This window comes from Ranitomeya imitator, chromosome 8, assembly GCF_032444005.1.
Source record: "Ranitomeya imitator isolate aRanImi1 chromosome 8, aRanImi1.pri, whole genome shotgun sequence".
NCBI classification, from domain to species: domain Eukaryota; kingdom Metazoa; phylum Chordata; class Amphibia; order Anura; family Dendrobatidae; genus Ranitomeya; species Ranitomeya imitator.
The window spans coordinates 185,970,573-185,994,470 of record NC_091289.1 but is presented as its reverse complement, the minus strand read 5'-3'; the positions used below and the strand labels follow the sequence as shown (position 1 = coordinate 185,994,470).

General features: G+C 41.1%; 1 protein-coding gene across 3 annotated transcripts in view; it reads left to right on the top strand.

Moving 5' to 3' along the window:
• Positions 1 to 23,898, top strand: part of LOC138648410 (FRAS1-related extracellular matrix protein 1-like) — a 153,301-nt gene that overhangs the window by 100,059 nt on the left and 29,344 nt on the right. For all 3 annotated transcript variants that reach the window (XR_011315101.1, XM_069738128.1, XM_069738129.1), the window contains exon 25: positions 5,744 to 6,158. Coding sequence is in view for 2 of the 3 variants with exons in the window: in XM_069738128.1 (XP_069594229.1) it covers positions 5,744 to 6,158 (415 nt within the window). In the remaining variant the exon portion in view is untranslated. The remainder of the gene's footprint in view (positions 1 to 5,743; positions 6,159 to 23,898) is intronic.

Sequence of the window (23,898 nt, the reverse complement as noted above, 5' to 3'; positions counted from 1 at the left end):
GCTGGAGATGATGGGGGAATCCTGTCTAGAGATGTTGTGAGAGCCTTGGCCAGAGATGATGGTGGAGCCCTGGCCTGAGATGATGAGGGAACCCTGCCTTGAGATGATGGGGGAGCATTGGCTGGAGATGATGGGGGAATCCTGTCTAGAGATGTTGTGAGAGCCTTGGCCAGAGATGATGGTGGAGCCCTGGCCTGAGATGATGGGGGAACCCTGACTGGAGCCTGTCTACCTTTTGAGAATTATTTCCCAATTATAGGGTCAATATTTTTAAGTAAAAGCATCCAACTGCCTAAAAGACCTGAGCTACAAACCTCTTAAAATGGATGTTCCAGAATGGACATATATAAATGTCTGAACGCTGGAGAAGAATAGGCTCCTGACAGGCTTCTACAGTTCATGTGAGACTTAAGAGAAGTTCCTCTTTAGTATCGGGACTCCTGTATAAGAGGTTGCTTTATAGCTGGCAGATGGGCTCATACACTTTCATCAAAATGTGCACTAAAAATTCACTTACAGAGATAGTATGTATTAGTATTCTGCATCACCCTAAGGTGTCATGCTTCTCGTCTCCAAATAATTGCCAACATTTTCAGATTTTCTTCCTTAATTTTGCACTGTATATATTTATTATGATATATTGCATTGTCTTATTTTTTTTAAAGTAGCTTTTTGCTTTTGCGTTTTTATTAATTTTATTGCTATGTTGCCAGATCGTCCATCTCTCCATGATCTGCTTCCCAGCGTGTCATGCCTTAATTTAATATTGACTAAGTCCTAATCTTCGCGCCGGCCTCTGCATGCCTTCCGCGTAAGCGGGCAAGGAACATGTAAAGGATTACTTGTTCAGTGTCTGCCAGAGACGGTGCCATCTGCGGCGCCTGCCCGACACCCTAAGAACCAGTTATATTAACTTCTGCTAAAACTTCCCACTCTCCCAACCGGCCGCAGTGAAGGTGTCTGCCCGTCACCCCATCCAGATTACACATAGGCAGGGAGGCATGAAGGAGCCAGGCCTTTCTTAAATTAATTTCTTGGGGGTAGTCTTTATTGGGTTAAATATCGCCTCGTTATTCTCCTCCACAGCTGAGGCTTCTCCAAATGTTTATCTTGTATTGTAACCGGTACCTTCTGGTGCGGAGCGCTGCCAGCTTCCCCTGCCGCTCTCTGCTATATTTCATTCTCACTATTTTTGGAATTGAGCTTCTGGTTCCAGGTGATTTAATTTTTTATTTTCTTTTCAACTTTTTTTTTTTTTTTCTCTGAAACTCGCCCATCTGCTCGACACATGCAAAACTCACAATCTGCATGCATTAGCTGATAGACAGGCGGCCAATACTGGACAGGTCTCGCCTAAAGTTAATATTTAATGTGATCCAAATTAAATGTGATAAACCTAATACAGCCCTAATTTAATGTCCATATTATGACTTTAACACCCTGTGGTTTTCTGGGACCGGAGTCAACACTTCGGGGTCATCAGATGAAGATAAACTATTACCATATCTAAAAGGATAGGTGATATCTGATAGATTGGTGAGGGTCCGATTGCTGGGACCGTACTGGTCGGCTGAACAGGTCACTTTTATCTCCACGAGAATGAACCAGCATTGCACGTACCCAATGGCTGCTCCATTTATTCTCTCCGGGGCTGCCCAAAAATAATGAGCGCAGCACTCAGAAGCCCCATAGCAAATGAATAGAGCAGCATTTGCGCCCCATTCTGCTGGGGTCTCATCGGTCAGATCCAAACTAATCTACAATATTAGTAAGTGATAACTTATCTTCACTGGAGAACCCCTTTAACGTGACCATACATTACATCAGTGTTCCCCAACTCCGGTCCTCAAGAGCCACCAACAGGTCATGTTTTGAGGATTTCCTTAGTATTGCACGGGTGATAATTGCATCACCTGGACAAGCAAGCATTCAATCACCTGTGCAATACTAAGGAAATCCTCAAAACGTGACCTGTTGGTGGCTCTTGAGGACCGGACTTGGGGAACACTGCATTACATGGACACCCATTCATTTGAATGCCTGACATGTAATACCACATTTCTCCTCTAGTGGCCACTGCAGGATTAGTTTGCAGCTGTGCACAGCCGATCTAAGAGCAGGAGTCGATCACTCCAAGAGGAACGATCCCATTGAAATCTATTTTCAACTAGTCTTTAGTTATATCTGTTTAAAGAAAGGTTGGCGACATGACAAATAACTATTTTTTTATTTTATTTTATTTTTTTTAAATTTTCCCCAGAAATTATAACCCATCATTCTGAGACTACCGATTTGAAAAATCAACTATTTATGCAGGAATTTTCTCTTAGGTACTTTGGAATTGAGGATTATATTAGTATTTCAGGCGTCTGGAAAAGCTGGATGGCATTGTACCTCAATTCATCAAACTGTTTGAAATGTTCCAAAATTTGGGGGCAATATATAGCTGTGCAAAAATGTTAAACTTTGATGTTTTAAAAGATGCCCAGGCATGTTTTCCAGCATTTTGTAGGCATTTTCACCTGAAAACAAAAACCCAAAAAAACATTATTGTTGTCTGTAATAAGGTACTCAAAAAAAAAAAAAACACTGGGGGAAAAAAACATTGAAAAAGAGATCAGAATAAAATTAGAAGTCTGAAACAAAAGATGATTGAGGATTATAAAATTTCAGAGACGAGGAGCTTTCACGAAAAATAGTTTTTGACTGCCAGTAAAAAGCGTATAGTGTGAACATGCCCTAATATTGACAGGTTCTTTTCTAAGGAGAAATATTCACTACTCTCCACGCCTATGGGAGTGGAGAGCAGTGAATATTCATTTCTCTTTAATAGCGGGCACAGTAAGTGCAGCGCCGGCTTCCTTCAGCTGCTGGGCAATCATGTGTGCTCGCTACTTAAGGGAATGAATATTCACTGCTCTCCACTCCCATATGCGAGGAGAGCAGTGAATATTCCTTCCATTTAGTAGCATGTGATTGCCCAGAAATATTAATTTCTCCTTAGCAACGGGCACAGGGGTTAGCCGCCCCAGCCGGCACCTGCCTTCTGTGACCCGCAGCTCCGCCGCTGCTGCTCCCCCACCTCTCCACCACAGGAGATACATTTCAAGTGAATGTGTGTCTAAGGATGCACATTCAGATGAAATAAAGTGCTGCTGTTGGCAGATCCCCTGAGCCAGGCAGGGATGACAAGGGTCTACAGTGCCTAAGGGCCACATGAAGCAGCCTCAGGGGCCACATGCGGCCCACGTGTTTGAGACCCCTGACCTAGGGCAATAGTCTTGTCACCTATACTTTCCATAATAAAAGAAACATGAAATCTATTAAATAAATAAGTTCTATTCATTTTAGATAATGTTCTTATTTTTATTTTTCATCTTCACAGTATTTTTAGTTTATACTTTTAGCAACCTGTGCTGTTCTTAGGGTCAACTGTTTTTGCAAAGTGAGTTCATATTTTGCCTTTTGCTATTTTACGTAGCGCAGTAGCTGACGTGATTTCTCTGCACAGGGCGAGATCATCCAGGAAAGCAGGGCTGGAGCTGTGGCTCCTGGACGCACTCACAGAACATGCTTTTTAAGATCTTTAGAAACAAAAGTATATTTTGTTAACTTTTAAGGTCTCATAAGCCAGACAAGTTTCATAACACAGAGGAGACATGGAGTGCAGCAAAGTAAAAGGCTCCTGTGTCTTAAGACAACTTGCCATTTAAAGGGCAATAGAAGTTCAGAAAATATCAGTTAAAAGTAAGATAAATCAATATGTGTGCACTTAATAGAGCAAATTCTATGTGAAAATACCCCGCTACTATTCATATCTACAGTATACTGCATATAGGGGGCAATATGATAGTAGATGTATTACTGTACATAGGGGTAGTATTATAGTAGTTATATTCTTGTACATAGGGGCAGTATTATAGTAGTTATATTCTTGTACATAGGGGCAGTATTATAGTAGTTATATTCTTGTACATAGGAGCAGTATTATAGTAGTTATATTCTTGTACATAGAAGCAGTATTATAGTAGTTATATTCTTGTACATAGGGGCAGTATTATAGTAGTTATATTCTTGTACATAGGAGCAGTATTATAGTAGTTATATTCTTGTACATAGGGGCAGTAGTATAGTAGTTATATTCTTGTACATAGGGGCAGTATTATAGTAGTTATATTCTTGTATATGGGACAGTATTATAGTAGTTATATTCTTGTACATGGGGGCAGTATTATAGTAGTTATATTCTTGTACATAGGAGCAGTATTATAGTAGTTATATTCTTGTACATATGGGCAGTATTATAGTAGTTATATTCTTGTACATGGGGGCAGTATGATAGTAGTTATATTCTTGTACATGGGGGCAGTATTATAGTAGTTATATTCTTGTACATAGGAGCAGTATTATAGTAGTTATATTCTTGTACATAGGAGCAGTATTATAGTAGTTATATTCTTGTAAATAGGGGCAGTATTATAGTAGTTATATTCTTGTACATAGGAGCAGTATTATAGTAATTATATTCTTGTATATGGGACAGTATTATAGTAGTTATATTCTTGTACATAGGAGCAGTATTATAGTAGTTATATTCTTGTATATGGGACAGCATTATAGTAGTTATATTCTTGTACATAGGGGCAGTATTATAGTAGTTATATTCTTGTACATAGGAGCAGTATTATAGTAATTATATTCTTGTACATAAGGGCAGTATTATAGTAGTTATATTCTTGTACCTAGGAGCAGTATTATAGTAGTTATATTATTGTACATAGGGGCAGTATTATAGTAGTTATAGTCTTGTACCTAGGAGCAGTATTATAGTAGTTATAATCTTGTACATAGGGGCAGTATTATAGTAGTTATATTCTTGTACATGGGGCAGTATTAAAGTAGTTATATTCTTGAACAGAGGAATAGTATTATAGTAAAACAAAGAAAAATATCCAGGATTCTAGATAGCTTTTCTCCTTAAAAGCTTGACAATGTTTCATACAAAAGACACAGACAGAATAGCCTTGTTTCATGTTTTAATCTACAACACAGATCTGTTAATTATTTGACTATGATTAAGATTAAGAACTCTATGCCGTCCTTGTCTTTTGCATGAATCCACATTGTAAAGGATACCTGGCACCATGGACATATTCCTTAGTGTTACAGGGCCCAGCTCTGGTTCTTGTCTCTTGTCCGATGCTGAAGATGAAGCTGAGAATCGTCACTTCTGCGATTACACAATGTTATAGTAGTTGTAATCTTGAACGTTGCGGCAGTATAGTAACTAGGTGGTAGAAGTGCAGTATTTTTTATTCTAGTAAATAATATATCTATAATAATCTTTACTTTAATAATAATCTTTATTTTTATATAGCGCTAACATATTCCGCAGCGCTTTACAGTTTTGCACACATTATCATCACTGTCCCCAATGGGGCTCACAATCTAGATTCCCTATCAGTATGTCTTTGGAATGTGGGAGGAAACCGGAGTGCCCGGAGGAAACCCACGCAAACACGGAGAGAACATACAAACTCTTTGCAGATGTTGTCCTGGGTGGGATTAGAACCCAGGACCCCAGCGCTGCAAGGCTGCTGTGCTAACCACTGCGCCACCGTGTATCTATGTGGATTAGGTATGAAATGAACAAGAGAACAATCACTGTTGTTTACTCGCTTCTTACTTACCAAATTGGGAAAATATTTATAAAATGTTGATATTCATTTTCTTTTTTTCTTAGTTTTACTGTAAGTAATGGATTGAAGGCAAAAGATGGGTCAGTAGTGTTCATCATCGCACAGACGGACAAGATTCCCCCGACTCTCCTGAACAATAAAGGCCTCCAGATCTGGGAAGGAGAAGCCATTGTTATTACAGCCGATGTTCTGCAGATCACGGACCCGGACAGCCCACCAGAGAGGCTCGTGTACACGATCACAGAACCTCCGCGGCACGGGCAGCTCTACCTCAGTGGTGCCGTCTTGCAAGAAAACCATTTCACCCAGATTGACATTAACAGTTTATACCTTTCTTACCGACACTTTGGAGGGCCGACAGAGCGAGACCGATTCTCATTCACAGCCACAGACGAAGCCAATGTTGGATTTTTACTTAATGGTCAGTTAAAGGAGGATTCTGCAGTGTTTGTAATACAGGCAAGTACAATTTGTCATTACTTGAAAACTGATGTGTGTCATTGACATATCTCTCCATAATAGTGTGATCAACAGATCCCACCCCCCCATAATAGTGTCATCAACACATGGCCCAATAAGTGTCATCGACAGATCCCCCCCAATAATAGTGTTATCAACTCATCACTCAATAAGTGTCATCGACAGATCCGCCTATATTAGTGAATCATCTACAGATCCCCCATAATAGTATGTCATCCACAGATCAACGTAACAATGTGTCATCCACAGATCCACATAACAATGTGTCATCCACAGATCCCCCATAACAGTGCGTCATCCACAGATCCCCATAACAGTGCGTCATCTGTTATGAATTCTGCTCTTGGGCTCCCTCCGGTGGTTATGAGTGGTAGTGCTGCTGTCTTTGGATCGCAGCATTTATCAGGTGTATCCATTTTTTGCAATTTGGGCTGGGCTATTTAGTCCTGCTTTATCCTTTAGTCAGTGCCAGTTGTCCATTGTTTTTGGAGGATTCTCATCCATACCTGGTCTCTCCTGTTTAGCTGTTCATTTCAACAAAGATAAGTCCTGGCTTTGTTTTTGCTGTCCACCTGCTGTGGACCTTATAGTTCTGTGCATTTTCATGTTTTGTCTTGTCCAGCTTTGTCTGTGAAGGATTTTTTGCAGCCAAGCTGTGTCTCTGGAGATGCAGATATACCCTCCATGTCTTTAGTCAGATGTGGTGATTTGTATTTTCTGTGGTGGATATTTTCTAGTGTTTTAATACTGACCGCATAGTACTCTGTCCTATTCTTTCTTTTTAGCTAGAATGGCCTCCTATGCAAAATCCTGATTTCATGTCTGCGTATGTTATTTTCCTCTCCTCTCACAGTCAATATTTGTGGGGGGCTGTCTATCCTTTGGGGATTTTCTCTGAGGCAAGATAGTTTTCCCGTTTCTGTCTTTAGGGGAAGTTAGATCTTAGGCTGTGTCGAGGGGTCTAGGGAGCGTTAGGTACCCCCCACGGCTACTTCTAGTTGCGCTGCTAAGTTCAGGGTTTGCGGTCAGTACAGAGACCACCTTCTCCAGAGTACGTCACATGCTGCTCCTAGGGATCTCCCCATAACAGTGCATCATCCACAGATCCCCCCATAACAGTGCATCATCCACAGATCCCCATAACAGTGCGTCATCCACAGATCTCCCCATAACAGTGCATCATCCACAGATCCCCCATAACAGTGCGTCATCCACAGATCCCCCATAACAATTCGTCATCCACAGATCCCCCATAACAGTGCATCATCCACAGATCCCCCATAACAGTGCATCATCCACAGATCCACATAACAATGCGTCATCCACAGATCCCCCATAACAATTCATCATCCACAGATCCCCCATAACAGTGCATCATCCACAGATCCCCCATAACAGTGCGTCATCCACAAATCCCCATAACAGTGCAGCATCCACAGATCCCCCATAACAGTGTGTCATCCACAGATCCCCCATAACAGTGCGTCATCCACCAATCCCCCATAAGGGTGCATCATCCACAGATCCCCCATAAGTGTGTCATCCACAGACCCTCTATAACAGTGCGTCATCCACAGATCCCCCATAACGGTGCATCATCCACAGATCCCCCATAACGGTGCATCATCCACAGATCCTCCATAACAGTGCATCATCCACAGATCCCCCATAACAGTGCATCATCCACAGATCCCCCATAACAGTGCATCATCCACAGATCCCCCATAACAGTGCATCATCCACAGATCCCCCATAATAGTGCGTCATCCACAGATCCCCCATAACAGTGTGTCACCCTCAGATCCCCTATAAGGGTGCATCATCCACAGATCCCCCCTAACAGTGTGTCATCCACAGACCCTCTATAACAGTGCCTTATCCACAGATCCCCCATAACGGTGCATCATCCATAGATCCTCCATAACAGTGCGTCATCCACAGATCTTCTATAACAGTGCGTCATCCACAGATCCCCCATAACAGTGCATCTGAGTCGCCCACCAGGGCAGCAGGGTATTCGGTATCGGGTTTGGTATTAAAGGGGAAGTCACAGTGGCTTCGACCCGGTCCGTGGCCCTGGGCGCCCAATAAAAGGGACGGTCTTTTAAGGGAAAAGTGTTTATAAGTCTGTCGTGATGCCACCTGTGGTGTTTGCTCAACAGTGTGACCGACGCTGCGTTAAAGGGGTCTTCTGGGGGATGTTATTGCAGCACTGATGGTACCCTTCCCACAGGTGAAGCGGGGTCCCCAGGGGTCCTAAGGTGTATGGTGTTGATGACAGTTGCCGGTAAATGAGTAAAGGACACAAGTTGTAAATCTTTACCCGGTTTACTGTAGTTGACAGGCCACGGTCCAGGGCATCGGCAACAGGTACATAGGAGTCCAGGCAGCCTGGAAACAAGCGGAATCCCCTTGGCAAGTCAGGTTAGGAGCCTTCCACTCTGCGCTTGCTAAAGTACCTTGCCTGAAGTGTTCCAAACAAGTTCCTAATTCTTTCAGTTCTTTCTCCTGTCCTAGGACAGGTACCTGTATGGTAGGCAGCTTGAGCTGTTCCTTCTGGGGTCTCCGCACGGTGACTCCAGGCTCCAGGATGCTGCTGTACCACAGGCTTAATTTGGGCAATGTCTGTGTAATCATATGCCCTCCGGTTCTGCTATGGGGCTTGCAGCTCGCCACAGCCCCGGGCTCCCGATACCCGGTTTCTGCGCTTTGGCTCCTCAGAGGCAGACTTGTATCCTCCTTGAGCCCTGAATCTCTCCTCTGCTCCTTTCCTGTCTGTCCTCGCTCACAGTCTGTCTGTACCAACTAAACTGACTGGTCTCCTGGGACCAAATAACTAGCTCCTCCTCCAAACCAGGATCTTTATCCAGGGAAGCTGCCCTAAAACAGGGTTTTAAGCTCCCCCTCCTGGCCTGGATTTGGAAGGTGTTGTGTGTGTGATAACCTACCAAAGGGAGTCTCACTTGTCTCCGGGCATAGCACTACCCTCCCCAAGAGGAAGGCAGCACTACTGTGGTACCCGAACTCCTGGGGTGCCACACATCATCCACAGATCCCTCATAACAGTGCATCATCAACAGATCCCCCATAATAGTGCATCATACACAGATCCCCATAACAGTGCGTCATCCACAGATCCCCCATAACAGTGCGTCATCCACAGATCCCCCATAACAGTGCGTCATCCACAGATCCCCCATAACAGTGCGTCATCCACAGATCCCCCATAACAGTGCGTCATCCACAGATCCCCCATAACAGTGCGTCATCCATAGATCCCCCATAACAATGCGTCATCCACAGATCCCCCATAACAGTGCATCATCCATAGATCCCCCATAACAGTGCGTCATCCACCAATCCCCCATAAGGGTGCATCATCCACAGATCCCCCATAAGTGTCATCCACAGACCCTCTATAACAGTGCATCATCCACAGATCCCCCGTAACGGTGCATCATCCACAGATCCCCCATAACGGTGCATCATCCACAGATCCCCCATAATAGTGCATCATCAACAGATCCCCCATAATAGTGCATCATACACAGATCCCCATAACAGTGCGTCATCCACAGATCCCCCATAACAGTGCGTCATCCACAGATCCCCCATAACAGTGCATCATCCACAGATCCCCCATAACAGTGCGTCATCCATAGATCCCCCATAACAGTGCGTGATCGAGTTTCATCCAGAAATCTTGGACGATTTTTTTCTCGCTTGTCATCACTGTGCAGTCTGTTTTTACAGCAGCTATTAATCATTAACACGGCCATTTACAGTTTCTTATCCTACAGAATTACAATGTATCCATACAAACCACATACTACACTGCGGCTCCATGTGGCATCTGATTATTTTTACTGCACCCATACACTTGGATTAGCGAGCCTCATACGATTTATGGAAGAAACTGGTGCATGCTGCAATTTTTTCCAGAAGCAAATTCAGCTGGTAAAAAAATTACCGTACTCATTTGCACTGCCTTAATGAATTACATTGGTCCGAGTGCTGTCTGTGTTACATATACAGCAGCCGACCAAAAAATGTACTAATGTGAACAAGTCCATAGGGACAGACGACCTGTCAATCTGGCTGAGGTGGTGTGGAGAAGCCCGTGGGCCCATACTGCTTGGACCAGTCACCTCTTCCCGGCCGCACTTCCAGCCATGTAACCCTCTGAAATCATGTGACAGGATCCCTATAATCACTCATATCTTGTCCCCCACAAACTCATACCTGTGGTTTTCTTTAACTTTGGGGTGAAACCCTCCAAGACTGAACCCTTATATGTTTGAGAACTAACAATGTGACCACTGAGTCCCATCGTTGTGCTGGAGATCGACCCCATACTACATTATAAATGCATAAAAAAGAAAAAGTATCAGACAAAACTTTCTTGTAAACCCAGAACAATTTCCACCAAAGTTCCACTTCTTTGCAAAAGTATCATGTGCGTATTTCCAAAAGGAAATTAAATCTTAAGTACACATATTCTTATTTGTGAAAGAGGTTATATTAAGCCTCATATCACCCTCTGCTGCATATTACTTGACCACAAAAGCAACCAGTGTACTGGCCTGGTTATTAACGTGTGGCTTCTAGACCTTTTAAGTAAAACACATGAGAAACCAACATTTCCCTGCAATATACAGAGCTAGTTACAAGCGCATTTACAAAAGTGTAAAAAAAAAAGAAAGAAAGGTATCATATAAAGTGTGAAAATAAACGCAGTCGCTTGTGTAATATCCTAAGTTTTGGCTTGAAATTCCTTTAATCATAATTCTGCTATGACACCAGTTCTAAAAATGAAAACTTTCAAGACTTCTGACCAATGTAGTACGCACTACTATAATAGCAAATATTCCACAACCACATTACAGCTGAAATCCATCTGGTATGCTACCACAATAGTACCCGCTTTATTTAATCATATTACTACTATAATTCAGCCTCTATGTGCAAGAATATAACTACTATAATGCTGCCCCTATGAACAAGAATATAACTATTATAATACTGCCCCCTATGTACAAGAATATTGCTACTATAATACTGCCCCTATGTACAAGAATATAACTACTATAATACTGCCCCTATGTACAAGAATATAACTACTATAATACTGCCCCTATGTACAAGAATATAACTACTATAATACTGCTCCTATGTACAAGAATATAACTACTATAATACTGCCCCTATGTACAAGAATATAACTACTATAATACTGCTCCTATGGACAAGAATATAACTACTATAATACTGCTCCTATGTACAGGAATATAACTACTATAATACTGCTCCTATATACAGGAATATAACTACTATAATACTGCCCCCTATGTACAAGAATATAACTACTATAATACTGCCCCTATGTACAAGAATATAACTACTATAATACTGCTCCTATATACAAGAATATAACTACTATAATACTTCTCCTATATACAAGAATATTACTACTATAATACTGCCTCTATCTACAAGAATATAACTACTATAATACTGCCCCATGTACAAGAATATAACTATTACTAGATTGTGGCCCGATTCTAACGCATCGGGTATTCTAGAATATGCATGTCCCTGTAATATATGGACAATGATGATTCCAGAATTCGCGGCAGACTGTGCCCGTTGCTGATTGGTCGAGGCAACCATTATGACATCATCGTCGCCATGGCAACCATTATGACATGGCGGCCTCGACCAATCAGAGACGCAGGATGTCTACGTCCTTTATGACATCATCGTCGCTGTGCCCGTTGCTGATTGGTCGAAGCCTGGCGGCCTCGACCAATCAGAGACGCGGGATTTCTACGTCGATGCTGTGCCGGTCTCTGATTGGTCGAGGCCTGGCGGCCTCGACCAATCAGAGAGCCGGGATTTCCAGGACAGACACACAGACAGAAAGACAGACAGACGGAAAAACCCTTAGACAATTATATATATACTAGATTGTGGCTCGATTCTAACGCATCGGGTATTCTAGAATATGCATGTCCCCGTAGTATATGGACAATGATGATTCCAGAATTCGCGGCAGACTGTGCCCGTCGCTGATTGGTCGAGGCACCCGCCATGGCAACCATTATGACATCTACGTCGATACTGTGCCCGTCGCTGAATCAGAAACGTGAGATGTCTACGTCCTTTATGACATCATCGTCGCTGTGCCCGTTGCTGATTGAATCAGAGACGCGGGATTTCTACGTCGATGCTGTGCCGGTCTCTGATTGGTCTGCTGTCCACATCCAGGATGAATGACCTCTGGGAGATCAAAAACATCCAACACTGCGGAGACACCATCACGTGTTTCTCAACGCAGTGATCCAGAACACTGCCCCCATCCCTTATGGAAACACGTGATGGTGTCTCCGCAGTGTTGGATGTTTTTGATCTCCCCGAGGTCCTTCATCCTTGTGTGTATAGTCCTTTTACCAGGCATTGCTCCTAATAGCCAGTTTCCTACTCCACACTGATGAGGGGCAAATACCCCGAAACAGCTGTCTGTGGATGGATACCATCTTTTGGCATAGGTGGTTTTCCTTTTTGGATGCTGCCCTTCCTGTGGTTGTTCCTTCCCGGTGAAAGACCTGGCTATTTATTGCGTTGAGAAACACGTGATGGTGTCTCCGCGGCTTTGCTACATGCGTCCACATCCAGGGATATTGGCTTCAGTGCCACGGGTTGTAAGCGTCTTGATTATATTGCGCACCGTAGACAAAGGAACATCGAGATCTCTGGAGACAGACTTTTAACCTTGAGATTGTTGATATAGTTCAACAATTTTGGTTCTCAAGTCCTCAGACAGTTCTCTTCTCCTCTTACTGTTCTCTATGCTTAGTGTGGCACACACAATGCAAAGATAGTCAACTTTCAGGTGTGATTTTCATATTGCCCACACCTGTTACTTGCCACAGGTGAGTGTGAACGAGCATCACATGCTTGAAGCAAAGATGTTTACCTACAATTTTGGAAAGGTGCCAACAATTTTGTCCTGTGCACTTTTTGGGTTTTGTGTGAAATTATATCCAATTTGCCTTTTTTTTTGTCTTGCTTCAATACACAGAGGAGATAAACATAACAAAACAAGTAATCGCAATAATTTTCTGGGAGAAATACTTCCCTTTCTGGAACAATTTCAAGGGTGCCAACACTTTCGGCCATGACTGTATATGTTTCTTTTTTTATCCTATAGCCTTTCAGAAGTGGTTGTCCCATAGCTGATAACCCTTATACTTTATTGATTACCAGTGCCACAACAGGAGGCCCAGAGTTCCATCTCTTTACTCAAAGAGTCATAATATGAACCTTAAAATGTAAATATTTTTTTTTTATAACTTTTGGAATAAACCGCATTATTTGCCAAGATTTCAATCCCTGTCACACACATTGGTTGGAACTTTGCATTTCTATGAATATTCATCAGTTTGCACTGTGCTGACTTATTTTTTTTGTAAGATCCAAGATGCAGCTTGAGAGGGGGCTGAGGCGATATTGAGGTTTGGGATTTGATGGGATCAAAAAATAATGCCATTCGATTGAGAATCCGTGTGTACCTTGTGGGATTTTGTACAAACCGAACATTGTGAGCAGGGTTGTAAAGTTGTGCTGTTGTGCTCCCGGGTGTCGGATAGACCCCGGCATTCATGCAATAAGGCATGTTCAAATAACACATCTTCAGCGTTTCAAATTTACGACCTTTGGATCTTGCAGGCTCCTTGTTGGAAGTTCCTGTGGCTCGCCGGGGGTAAATATGAGGTTTGGCATTTGGAAAGAACCTCAAATCTGCATTCAGGAGGTGTTGGAGCAGTCACTGACCCATGTTGTGATTTCTGTAATGTTGTGTGTGCGTTTAGATTTGTGCGCACTATTAATGAATTTCGGTAAATGACCCCCGGGGCTCGTTAATAGGAAATACTTTATTTGTAGAGCGTTTTTGGAGGTAATTAGATTAAATTAAAAAAATGAATTTATTGCCATCATTTTAACGAGCTTCATCTGCTTCTCTTCAGCATCAGCAGTCCATAAATATCGTCATCACTAGTCCGTCTACCGGAACGTCCTCACTCTTCCTGTCCACTGATATTAGCCAACACTTCTTGATGTTTTTGATTTCTCCCTTTTGGAAGTGGAGCTTGGTTTGACTATATGAGGACATTGGTTTCAACTTCTGGTGACCTTGCGCTTCTCCAGAACTTCTCGTCTTCTGTTTGCGTCTTTGGCTTTTGGTTGAATTACTAAGATCCTTAATGACGAGTTCATAAATGCAGAGATTATCTCCTCTCGTACCTGGAGTTCTTTTTAGAAAACCATTTCTTATTCTCTCTTTTAGGAAATCTACAGTTAAAAAGGGTTTTCCACCTTCAAAAAAATATGGTCCCAAAAACTTGTATACATATAAGACAACAAACACAACAGATCCTCGTTTTCTCTGCATCCAGCGCTGTTGACTGGCTGCAGCGGTGACATCACATCTACAGGGCACATCACCGCTGCAGTCAATCAGCTCTGCCGAGGTAGGTTTCCCAAGCCATTGAGTTCAGTAATTGGTTGCAGGGATGATCTTCACTGTAGAGGCAGCGCAGGACCCGAGGAAGGTACGTACCAGTTCTGTTCGTTATTTAATTTATATATTAGCATTTGGAACCATATTTTTTGAATGGGGGAAACTTCTTTAAAAGTGGGACGTCTTCTATTAAAGAAGCACTCCTCCTCCCATCAAAGTTGTTTTCGTCTTAATTTATTGCATTCATAATATTATGCAGCACTGTGTACTTGCAATTGCTCATTTCTCCTTTCTACTCGGCTCATTTTTTTTAAATTTCCATTAGGACTATATGACATGATCATAAATTGACGAGCTGAATCATTCTAAGCTCTATGTAGAAACAGGAGGTCAATTTTCTCTGCATGAGTCTTAAGTCACTGCAAAAATCTATGGGAAAGGGGAGGAGTGGAGTATCTGTATACGGAGTTGAGTTTACACATTGTTCAGAGAAAAGAGAAGAATTAGATGGGTAGAACTGCAAAATGAGCAATTGTAAGTACACAGTGCTGTATAATATGATAGTGGGGCAGTATTATAGCAATTATATTCTTGTACATAGGGAGCAGTATTATAGTAGTTATATTCTTGTAGATAGGGGTAGTATTATAGCAGTTATATTCTTGTACATAGGGAGCAGTATTATAGTAGTTATATTCTTGTACATAGGGGACAGTATTATATTAGTTATATTCTTGTACATAGGGGCAGTATTATAGTAGATATATTCTTGTACATAGGGAGCAGTATTATAGTAGTTATATTCTTGTACATACGGTACAGTATTATAGTAGTTATATTCTTGTACATAGGGGCAGTATTATAGTAGATATATTCTTGTACATAGGGGTAGTATTGTAGTAGTTATATTCTTGTACATAGGGGACAGTATTATAGTAGTTATATTCTTGTACATAGGGGCAGTATTATAGTAGCTATATTCTTGTATATGGGGCAGTATTATAGTAGTTATATTCTTGTACATAGGGGCAGTATTATAGTAATTATATTCTTGTACATAGGGGGCAGTATTATAGTATTTATATTCTTGTACATATGGGACAGTATTATAGTATTTATATTCTTATACATAGGGGCAGTATTATAATAGTTATATTCTTGTACATAGGGGACAGTATTATATTAGTTATATTCTTGTACATAGGGGCAGTATTATAGTAGATATATTCTTGTACATAGGGAGCAGTATTATAGTAGTTATATTCTTGTACATACGGTACAGTATTATAGTAGTTATATTCTTGTACATAGGGGCAGTATTATAGTAGATATATTCTTGTACATAGAGGTAGTATTATAGTAGTTATATTCTTGTACATAAGGGCAGTATTATAGTAATTATATTCTTGTACATAGGGGGCAGTATTATAGTATTTATATTCTTGTACATATGGGACAGTATTATAGTAGTTATATTCTTGGACATAGGAGCAGTATTATAGTAGTTATATTCTTGTACATAGGGGACAGTATTATAGTATTTATATTCTTGTACATAGGGGACAGTATTATAGTAGCTATATTCTTGCACGTAGGGGCAGTATTATAGTAGTTATATTCTTGTACATAGGAGCAGTATTATAGTAGTTATATTCTTGTACATAGGGGACAGTATTATAGTATTTATATTCTTATACACAGAGGACAGTATTATAGTAGTCATATTCTTGTACATAGGGGCAGTATTATAGTAGTTATATTCTTGTACGTTAGAGCAGTACTATAGTAGTTATATTCTTGTACATAGGAGCAGTATTATAGTAGCTATATTCTTGTACATAGGGGACAGTATTATAGTATTTATATTCTTATACACAGAGGACAGTATTATAGTAGTCATATTCTTGTACATAGGGGCAGTATTATAGTAGTTATATTCTTGTACATAGGAGCAGTATTATAGTAGTTATATTCTTGTACATAGGGGCAGTATTATAGTAGCTATATTCTTGTACATAGGAGCAGTATTATAGTAGTTATAGTCTTGTACATAGGGAGCAGTATTATAGTAGTTATATTCTTGTACATAGGGGCAGTATTATAGTAGTTATATTCTTGTACATAGGGGCAGTATTATCTATATATATAATTGTCTAAGGGTTTTTCCGTCTGTCTGTCTGTCTTTCTGTCTGTCCTGGAAATCCCACGTCCCTGATTGGTCGAGGCCGCCAGGCCTCGACCAATCAGCGACGGGCACAGTATCGACGTGGAAATCCTGCGTCTCTGATTGGTCGAGGCCGCCAGGCCTCGACCAGTCAGCGACGGGCACAGCGACGATGATGTCATAAAGGATGTAGACATCCCGCGTCTCTGATTCAGCGACGGGCACAGTATCGACGTAGATGTAATAATGGTTGCCATGGCGACGATGATGTCATAAAGGTTGCCTCGACCAATCAGCGATGGGCACAGTCTGCCGCGAATTCTGGAATCATCATTGTCCATATACTACGGGGACATGCATATTCTAGAATACCCGATGCGTTAGAATCGGGCCACAGTCTAGTAGTAGTTATATTGTTTTACAAAGGAGCAGTATTATAGTAGTTATATTCTTGTACATAGAGGCAGTAATATAGTAGTTATATTCTTGTACATAGAGGCAGTATTATAGTAGTTATATTCTTGTACATAGGGGCAGTATTATAGTAGTTATGTTCCTGTACATAGGAGCAGTATTATAGTAGTTATATTCTTGTATATAGGAGCAGTATTATAGTAGTTATATTCTTTTACAAAGGAGCAGTATTATAATAGTTATAGTCTTGTACATTAGAGCAGTATTATAGTAGTTATATTCTTGTAAATAGAGGGCAGTATTATAGTAGTTATATTCTTGTACATAGAGGCAGTAATATAGTAGTTATATTCTTGTACATAGAGGCAGTATTATAGTAGTTATATTCTTGTACATAGGAGCAGTATTATAGTAGTTATATTCCTGTACATAGGAGCAGTATTATAGTAGTTATATTCTTGTACATAGGGGCAGTATTATAGTAGTTATATTCTTGTACATAGGGGCAGTATTATAGTAGTTATATTCTTGTACATAGAGGACCGTATTATAGTATTTATATTCTTGTACATAGGGGGCAGTATTATAGTAGTTATATTCTTGTACATAGAGGCAGTAATATAGTAGTTATATTCTTGTACATAGAGACAGTATTATAGTATTTATATTCTTGGACATAGTGGACAGTATTATAGTAGTTATATTCCTGTACATAGGAGCAGTATTATAGTAGTTATATTCTTGTACATAGGGGCAGTATTATAGTAGTTATATTCTTGTACATAGGAGCAGTATTATAGTAGTTATATTCTTGTACATAGGGGCAGTATTATAGTAGTTATATTCTTGTACATAGGGGACAGTATTATAGTAGTTATATTCTTGTACATAGTGGCAGTATTATAGTAGTTATAGTTTTGTCCTTATTCCTACACATTGGTATAGCTGTATAATAGTTGTGTCCTAGCACATTCAGTTGTAGTATGTTGATGTCTTTGTTTATGGTAATTTTTGGAGGCCAACACTTTTTCATAAGAGTTGCTGTGCAGCCTCCAGGTTGCCTCCAGCATAAATAATGTAAGGACTTATAAGTGCTGCATCTTTATATTCCTCCTGTCCTATGATTTACCGCACATACTAAACTGCTTACAGAGAGTTGACTGTTTCACATGTCGGGTAATTCTGCATTCAGAATCACTAGGGAGAGATACCTCTGGCAAAAGTTCAGGAGTCAGTGTTTTGGAAAGATTTGTATGCCCAGCTCCCTTATGGATGGAAGTCCCGTATGATGGATGTGGAATGTTAGAGACGTTAACTCTTACTTTGTTCGTTGTTTACTGTAAAGTACTGATGTGCTCAATGATTTCTATCATTTCAAATTCTGTTTAAAAATAGTTAGGGAGAAATTTACCACCTTAACTTTTAGGATTCTTTTTAGCAATTTTTGAGTTTCCTTGTTCTTCTACATGGGGTACAAATGCTAACTAGACGCCAGTCTTCATAATACCCACTTGGCTTTCTAAAGACCTTGGATAGGTAAAAAAAAAAAATCAATGTCAACCCTTTCCCTTCTCCTTTCTTCCTATTACTCTGCATCTGCATCTGTTCTAATAATTTCTGTTATGAACCAGGAGGCTCAGGATGAACGATGATTTCATATCGGAAATTCCTCCAGTGCACAGAGTTTAATAGTTAACATAATATATTAAAAACACCCCAGTAATAAAAAAATAAAATATTAAAGAGTTGTAAATTTGTTTTTTGTTTTTTTCTATTTTTTCTTCATAAAATGTTACATTTATGCATCTTCGGAAAGCTGCTACATACAGATTCTTTGTCAGGTCATCGGGTAAACAAGGGGTTAACGGGCACGGCAGGCAAGAGTGCTTATTTCTTAAATTCATGGCCTAGTTTACTAATCAGATGTCACAAGATGTCAGGTAAGGAGACATCATTTAAGAAACACAGAATGCAGTTAGTGAAGCAGCTAATGAGCTGGACAGAGGCATGAAGGTGAGCGTCCCCAAGGGTTGTGCAAATTGTCCAAACAGGTTAGAAAAAGAAAAGTTTTACCCTTCACAGTCTCCATTGTATCAATCGCTGAATGTTCTGCATAAGATGCTAAAAAGGAAATATAAGAAGAAAATGATTTGCATATACCCTGCGCATTTATACTTTTTCAAATATTTCCAGGCACTCTGTGGAAAATGTTGTTGCCAAATTTGCACCAGTTTTTTTTTTTCCATAACAAGTCAAAAATTATTGCAGATGGAAAATTTGTGCAAAAATGTGCAACTTTTTTTCCACCTCAATCCAGTTTTGAAAAGTGAAAAGAAAGAAATACAAGTGGGGTTATGAAACACACTTGTCAAAGTTGTGCATAACACTTCAAAGTAGACAATTTACCACAATTTACCCCTCTGCCCGAGGTCCGCAGTCTCAGGTTAAGAAGAGACACCTGCCTTAATTATACTTAAAATATAACATTTTTATTTGAAAATACGTAAAACAAACCTCACATAATAAAAATAAGCAGGGATTTCCCAAATGGAGTAAGCATAGAAAGTGCATATATAGATTGTAGGAGTTATATTTATAATTGAATACATGTACAAAAAAAAGCATAAATATTAAAGTGCCAGTGTAAACCAAAGTTGTTTCCAAATTAAGGCTGAATGCAATCACGCATACGTATTGATAGTCTCAATTAGGTTAAAGTGCAAGTGCTGATCAGAACGCCACTGGAAGAAGCGTGGCAAAATGGCGTCATCAGGGTAGGAACAGCTGGAGGTGCAGACCCCTTTTCCCAAGCTGTAAGTAAACATCTGCTTTACAATACCAATTGAATACTATAATCATGTGCATAGTGATCTCTAACGACACTTAGTCTTAGGTGAAAGCACTCTTTTCAGTTCTGAACAGCACTAGCACTTGAACCTAATTGATTCTATCCATGAGTATTCATGATTACATTCAGCCTTAATTTGGAAACAGCTTTGTGTTAGACTTGCACTGGCACTTTAATATTTATGCTTTTTTTGTACTTGTATTCAATTATAAATATAATTCTTAGTGCAGAAAGTTCATATGCAACTAATTAAAATTACATTTTTTTTTTACATCCAGCCTATACAACTGGGAGACAGTCAAATAAATAAGGCAGCACACTGTAGCGCCAAAACCTGCAAACATGAAACCTGAAAATTGAATTGCATTACTGCACTAGAAATATGAAAAATTGAGAAAGTTTAGAGCATAAATTGGCCAATTCATGTGTACCTTGTAGCCACGATAAGGCATTTCTCGTATACAAGGGCCTACCAATGTCTTTCCTCTCTGAGAATACAGTCTTCATCTGAATGGGAACCTAATGTGAGTCCTCTCTTTGTCTAAAATCTTTCTCTCTGTGGAGGGGTAGTGGTCCTGCTGTGATTAAAAACACCTGTGGCCAAAATAAAAGGAGGAGTGCTCAGTCAGAAGGCTAATGAATACAAATTGTATACGAGAAATGCCTGATTGTGGCTACAAGGTACACTAAACTTTCTCAATTTTTCATATTTCTAGTGCAGTAATGCAATTCAGTTTTCATGTTTCATGTTTGCAGGTTTTGGCGCTACAGAGTGCTGCCTTATTTATTTGACTGTATACGAGTTGGTGATGCTAGGTTCAGCACAGTTCAGCCTACATTATTGGGAGAGACGCACAGATCTCACATCCAACCTGTATTACTGGGAGAGAGACACAGACCTCACATCCAGCCTATATTACTGGGAAAGACACATAGACCTCACATCCAGCCTATATTACTGAGCGAGAAACACACAGAGCTCACATCCAGCCTACATTATTGGGAGAGACGCACAGATCTCACATCCAACCTGTATTACTGGGAGAGAGACGCAGAGCTCACATCCAGCCTATATTACTGGGAGAGACACACAGACCTCACATCCAGCCTATATTACTGAGCGAGAAACACAGACCTCACATCCAACCTATATTACTGGGAGAGACACAGACCTCACATCCAGCCTATATTACTGGGGGAGACACACAGACCTCACATCCAGCCTATATTACTGGGAGAGACACACAGATCTAACATCCAGCCTATATTACTGGGAGAGACACACAGGCCTCACATCCAGCCTATATTACTGGGAGAGACACACAGATCTCACATCCAGCGTATATTACTGGGTGAGACACACAAACCTCACATCCTGCCTATATTACTGGGAGATACACGCAGAACTCACATCCAACCTATATTACTGGGAGAGACACACAGACCTCACATCCAGCCTATATTACTGAGAGAGAAACACAGACCTCACATCCTGCCTATATTACTGGGAGAGACACACAGACCTCACATCCAGCCTATATTACTGGGAGAGACACACATACCTCACATCCTGGCTATATTACTGGGAGAGACACACAGACCTCACATCCAGCCTATATTACTGGGAGAGAGACACAGACCTCACATCCAGCCTACATTACTGGGAGAGACACAGAGCTCACATCCAGCCTATATTACTGGGAGAGACACACAGACCTCACATCCAGCCTATATTACTGAGCGAGAAACACAGACCTCACATCCAACCTATATTACTGGGAGAGACACAGACCTCACATCCTGCTTATATTACTGAGCGAGAAACACAGACCTCACATCCAGCCTATATTACTGGGAGAGACACACAGACCTCACATCCAGCCTATATTACTGGGAGAGACACAAAGCTCACATCCAGCCTATATTACTGGGAGAGACACACAGACCTCACATCCAGCGTATATTACTGGGTGAGACACACAGACCTCACATCCTGCCTATATTACTGGGAGAGACACACAGAGCTCACATCCAGCCTATTTTACTGGGAGAGACACACAGAGCTCACATCCAGCCTATTTTACTGGGAGAGACACACAGACCTCACATCCAGCCTATATTACTGGGAGAGACACACAGACCTCACATCCAGCCTATACTACTGGGAGAGACACACAGATCTCTCATCCATCCTATATTACTGGAAGAGACAAACAGAGCTCACATCCAGACTATATTACTGGGAGAGACACACAGACCTCACATACATCCTATATTACTGAGAGAGACACACAGAACTCACATCCAACCTATATTACTGGGAGAAACACACAGACCTCACATCCTGCCTATATTACTGGGAGAGACACACATACCTCACATCCTGGCTATATTACTGGGAGAGACACACAGACCTCACATTCAGCCTATATTACTGGGAGAGACACACAGACCTCACATCCAGCGTATATTACTGGGTGAGACACACAGACCTTACATCCTGCCTATATTACTGGGAGAGACACACAGAACTCACATCCAACCTATATTACTGGGAGAGACACACAGACCTCACATCCAGCCTATATTACTGAGAGAGAAACACAGATCTCACATCCTGCCTATATTACTGGGAGAGACACACAGACCTCACATCCAGCCTATATTACTGGGAGAGACACACAGATCTCACATCCAGCCTATATTACTGGGAGAGACACACAGACCTCACATCCAGCCTACATTACTGGGAGAGACACAGAGCTCACATCCAGCCTATATTACTGGGAGAGACACACGGACCTCACATCCAGCCTATATTACTGAGCGAGAAACACAGACCTCACATCCAACCTATATTACTGGTAGAGACACAGACCTCACATCCAGCCTATATTACTGGGGGAGACACACAGACCTCACATCCAGCCTATATTACTGGGAGAGACACACAGATCTAACATCCAGCCTATATTACTGGGAGAGACACAGAGCTCACATCCAGCCTATATTACTGGGAGAGACACACAGGCCTCACATCTAGCCTATATTACTGGGAGAGACACACAGACCTCACATCCAGCGTATATTACTGGGTGAGACACACAGACCTCACATCCTGCCTATATTACTGGGAGAGACACGCAGAACTCACATCCAACATATATTACTGGGAGAGACACACAGACCTCACATCCAGCCTATATTACTGAGAGAGAAACACAGACCTCACATCCTGCCTATATTACTGGGAGAGACACACAGACCTCACATCCAGCCTATATTACTGGGAGAGACACACAGACCTCACATCCAGCCTATATTACTGGGAGAGACACACAGATCACATCCAGCCTATATTACTGGGAGAGACACACAGATCTAACATCCTGCTTATATTACTGAGCGAGAAACACAGACCTCACATCCAACCTATATTACTGGGAGAAACACACATACCTCACATCCTGGCTATATTACTGGGAGAGACACACAGACCTCACATTCAGCCTATATTACTGGGAGAGACACACAGACCTCACATCCAGCGTATATTACTGGGTGAGACACACAGACCTTACATCCTGCCTATATTACTGGGAGAGACACACAGAACTCACATCCAACCTATATTACTGGGAGAGACACACAGACCTCACATCCAGCCTATATTACTGAGAGAGAAACACAGATCTCACATCCTGCCTATATTACTGGGAGAGACACACAGACCTCACATCCAGCCTATATTACTGGGAGAGACACACAGATC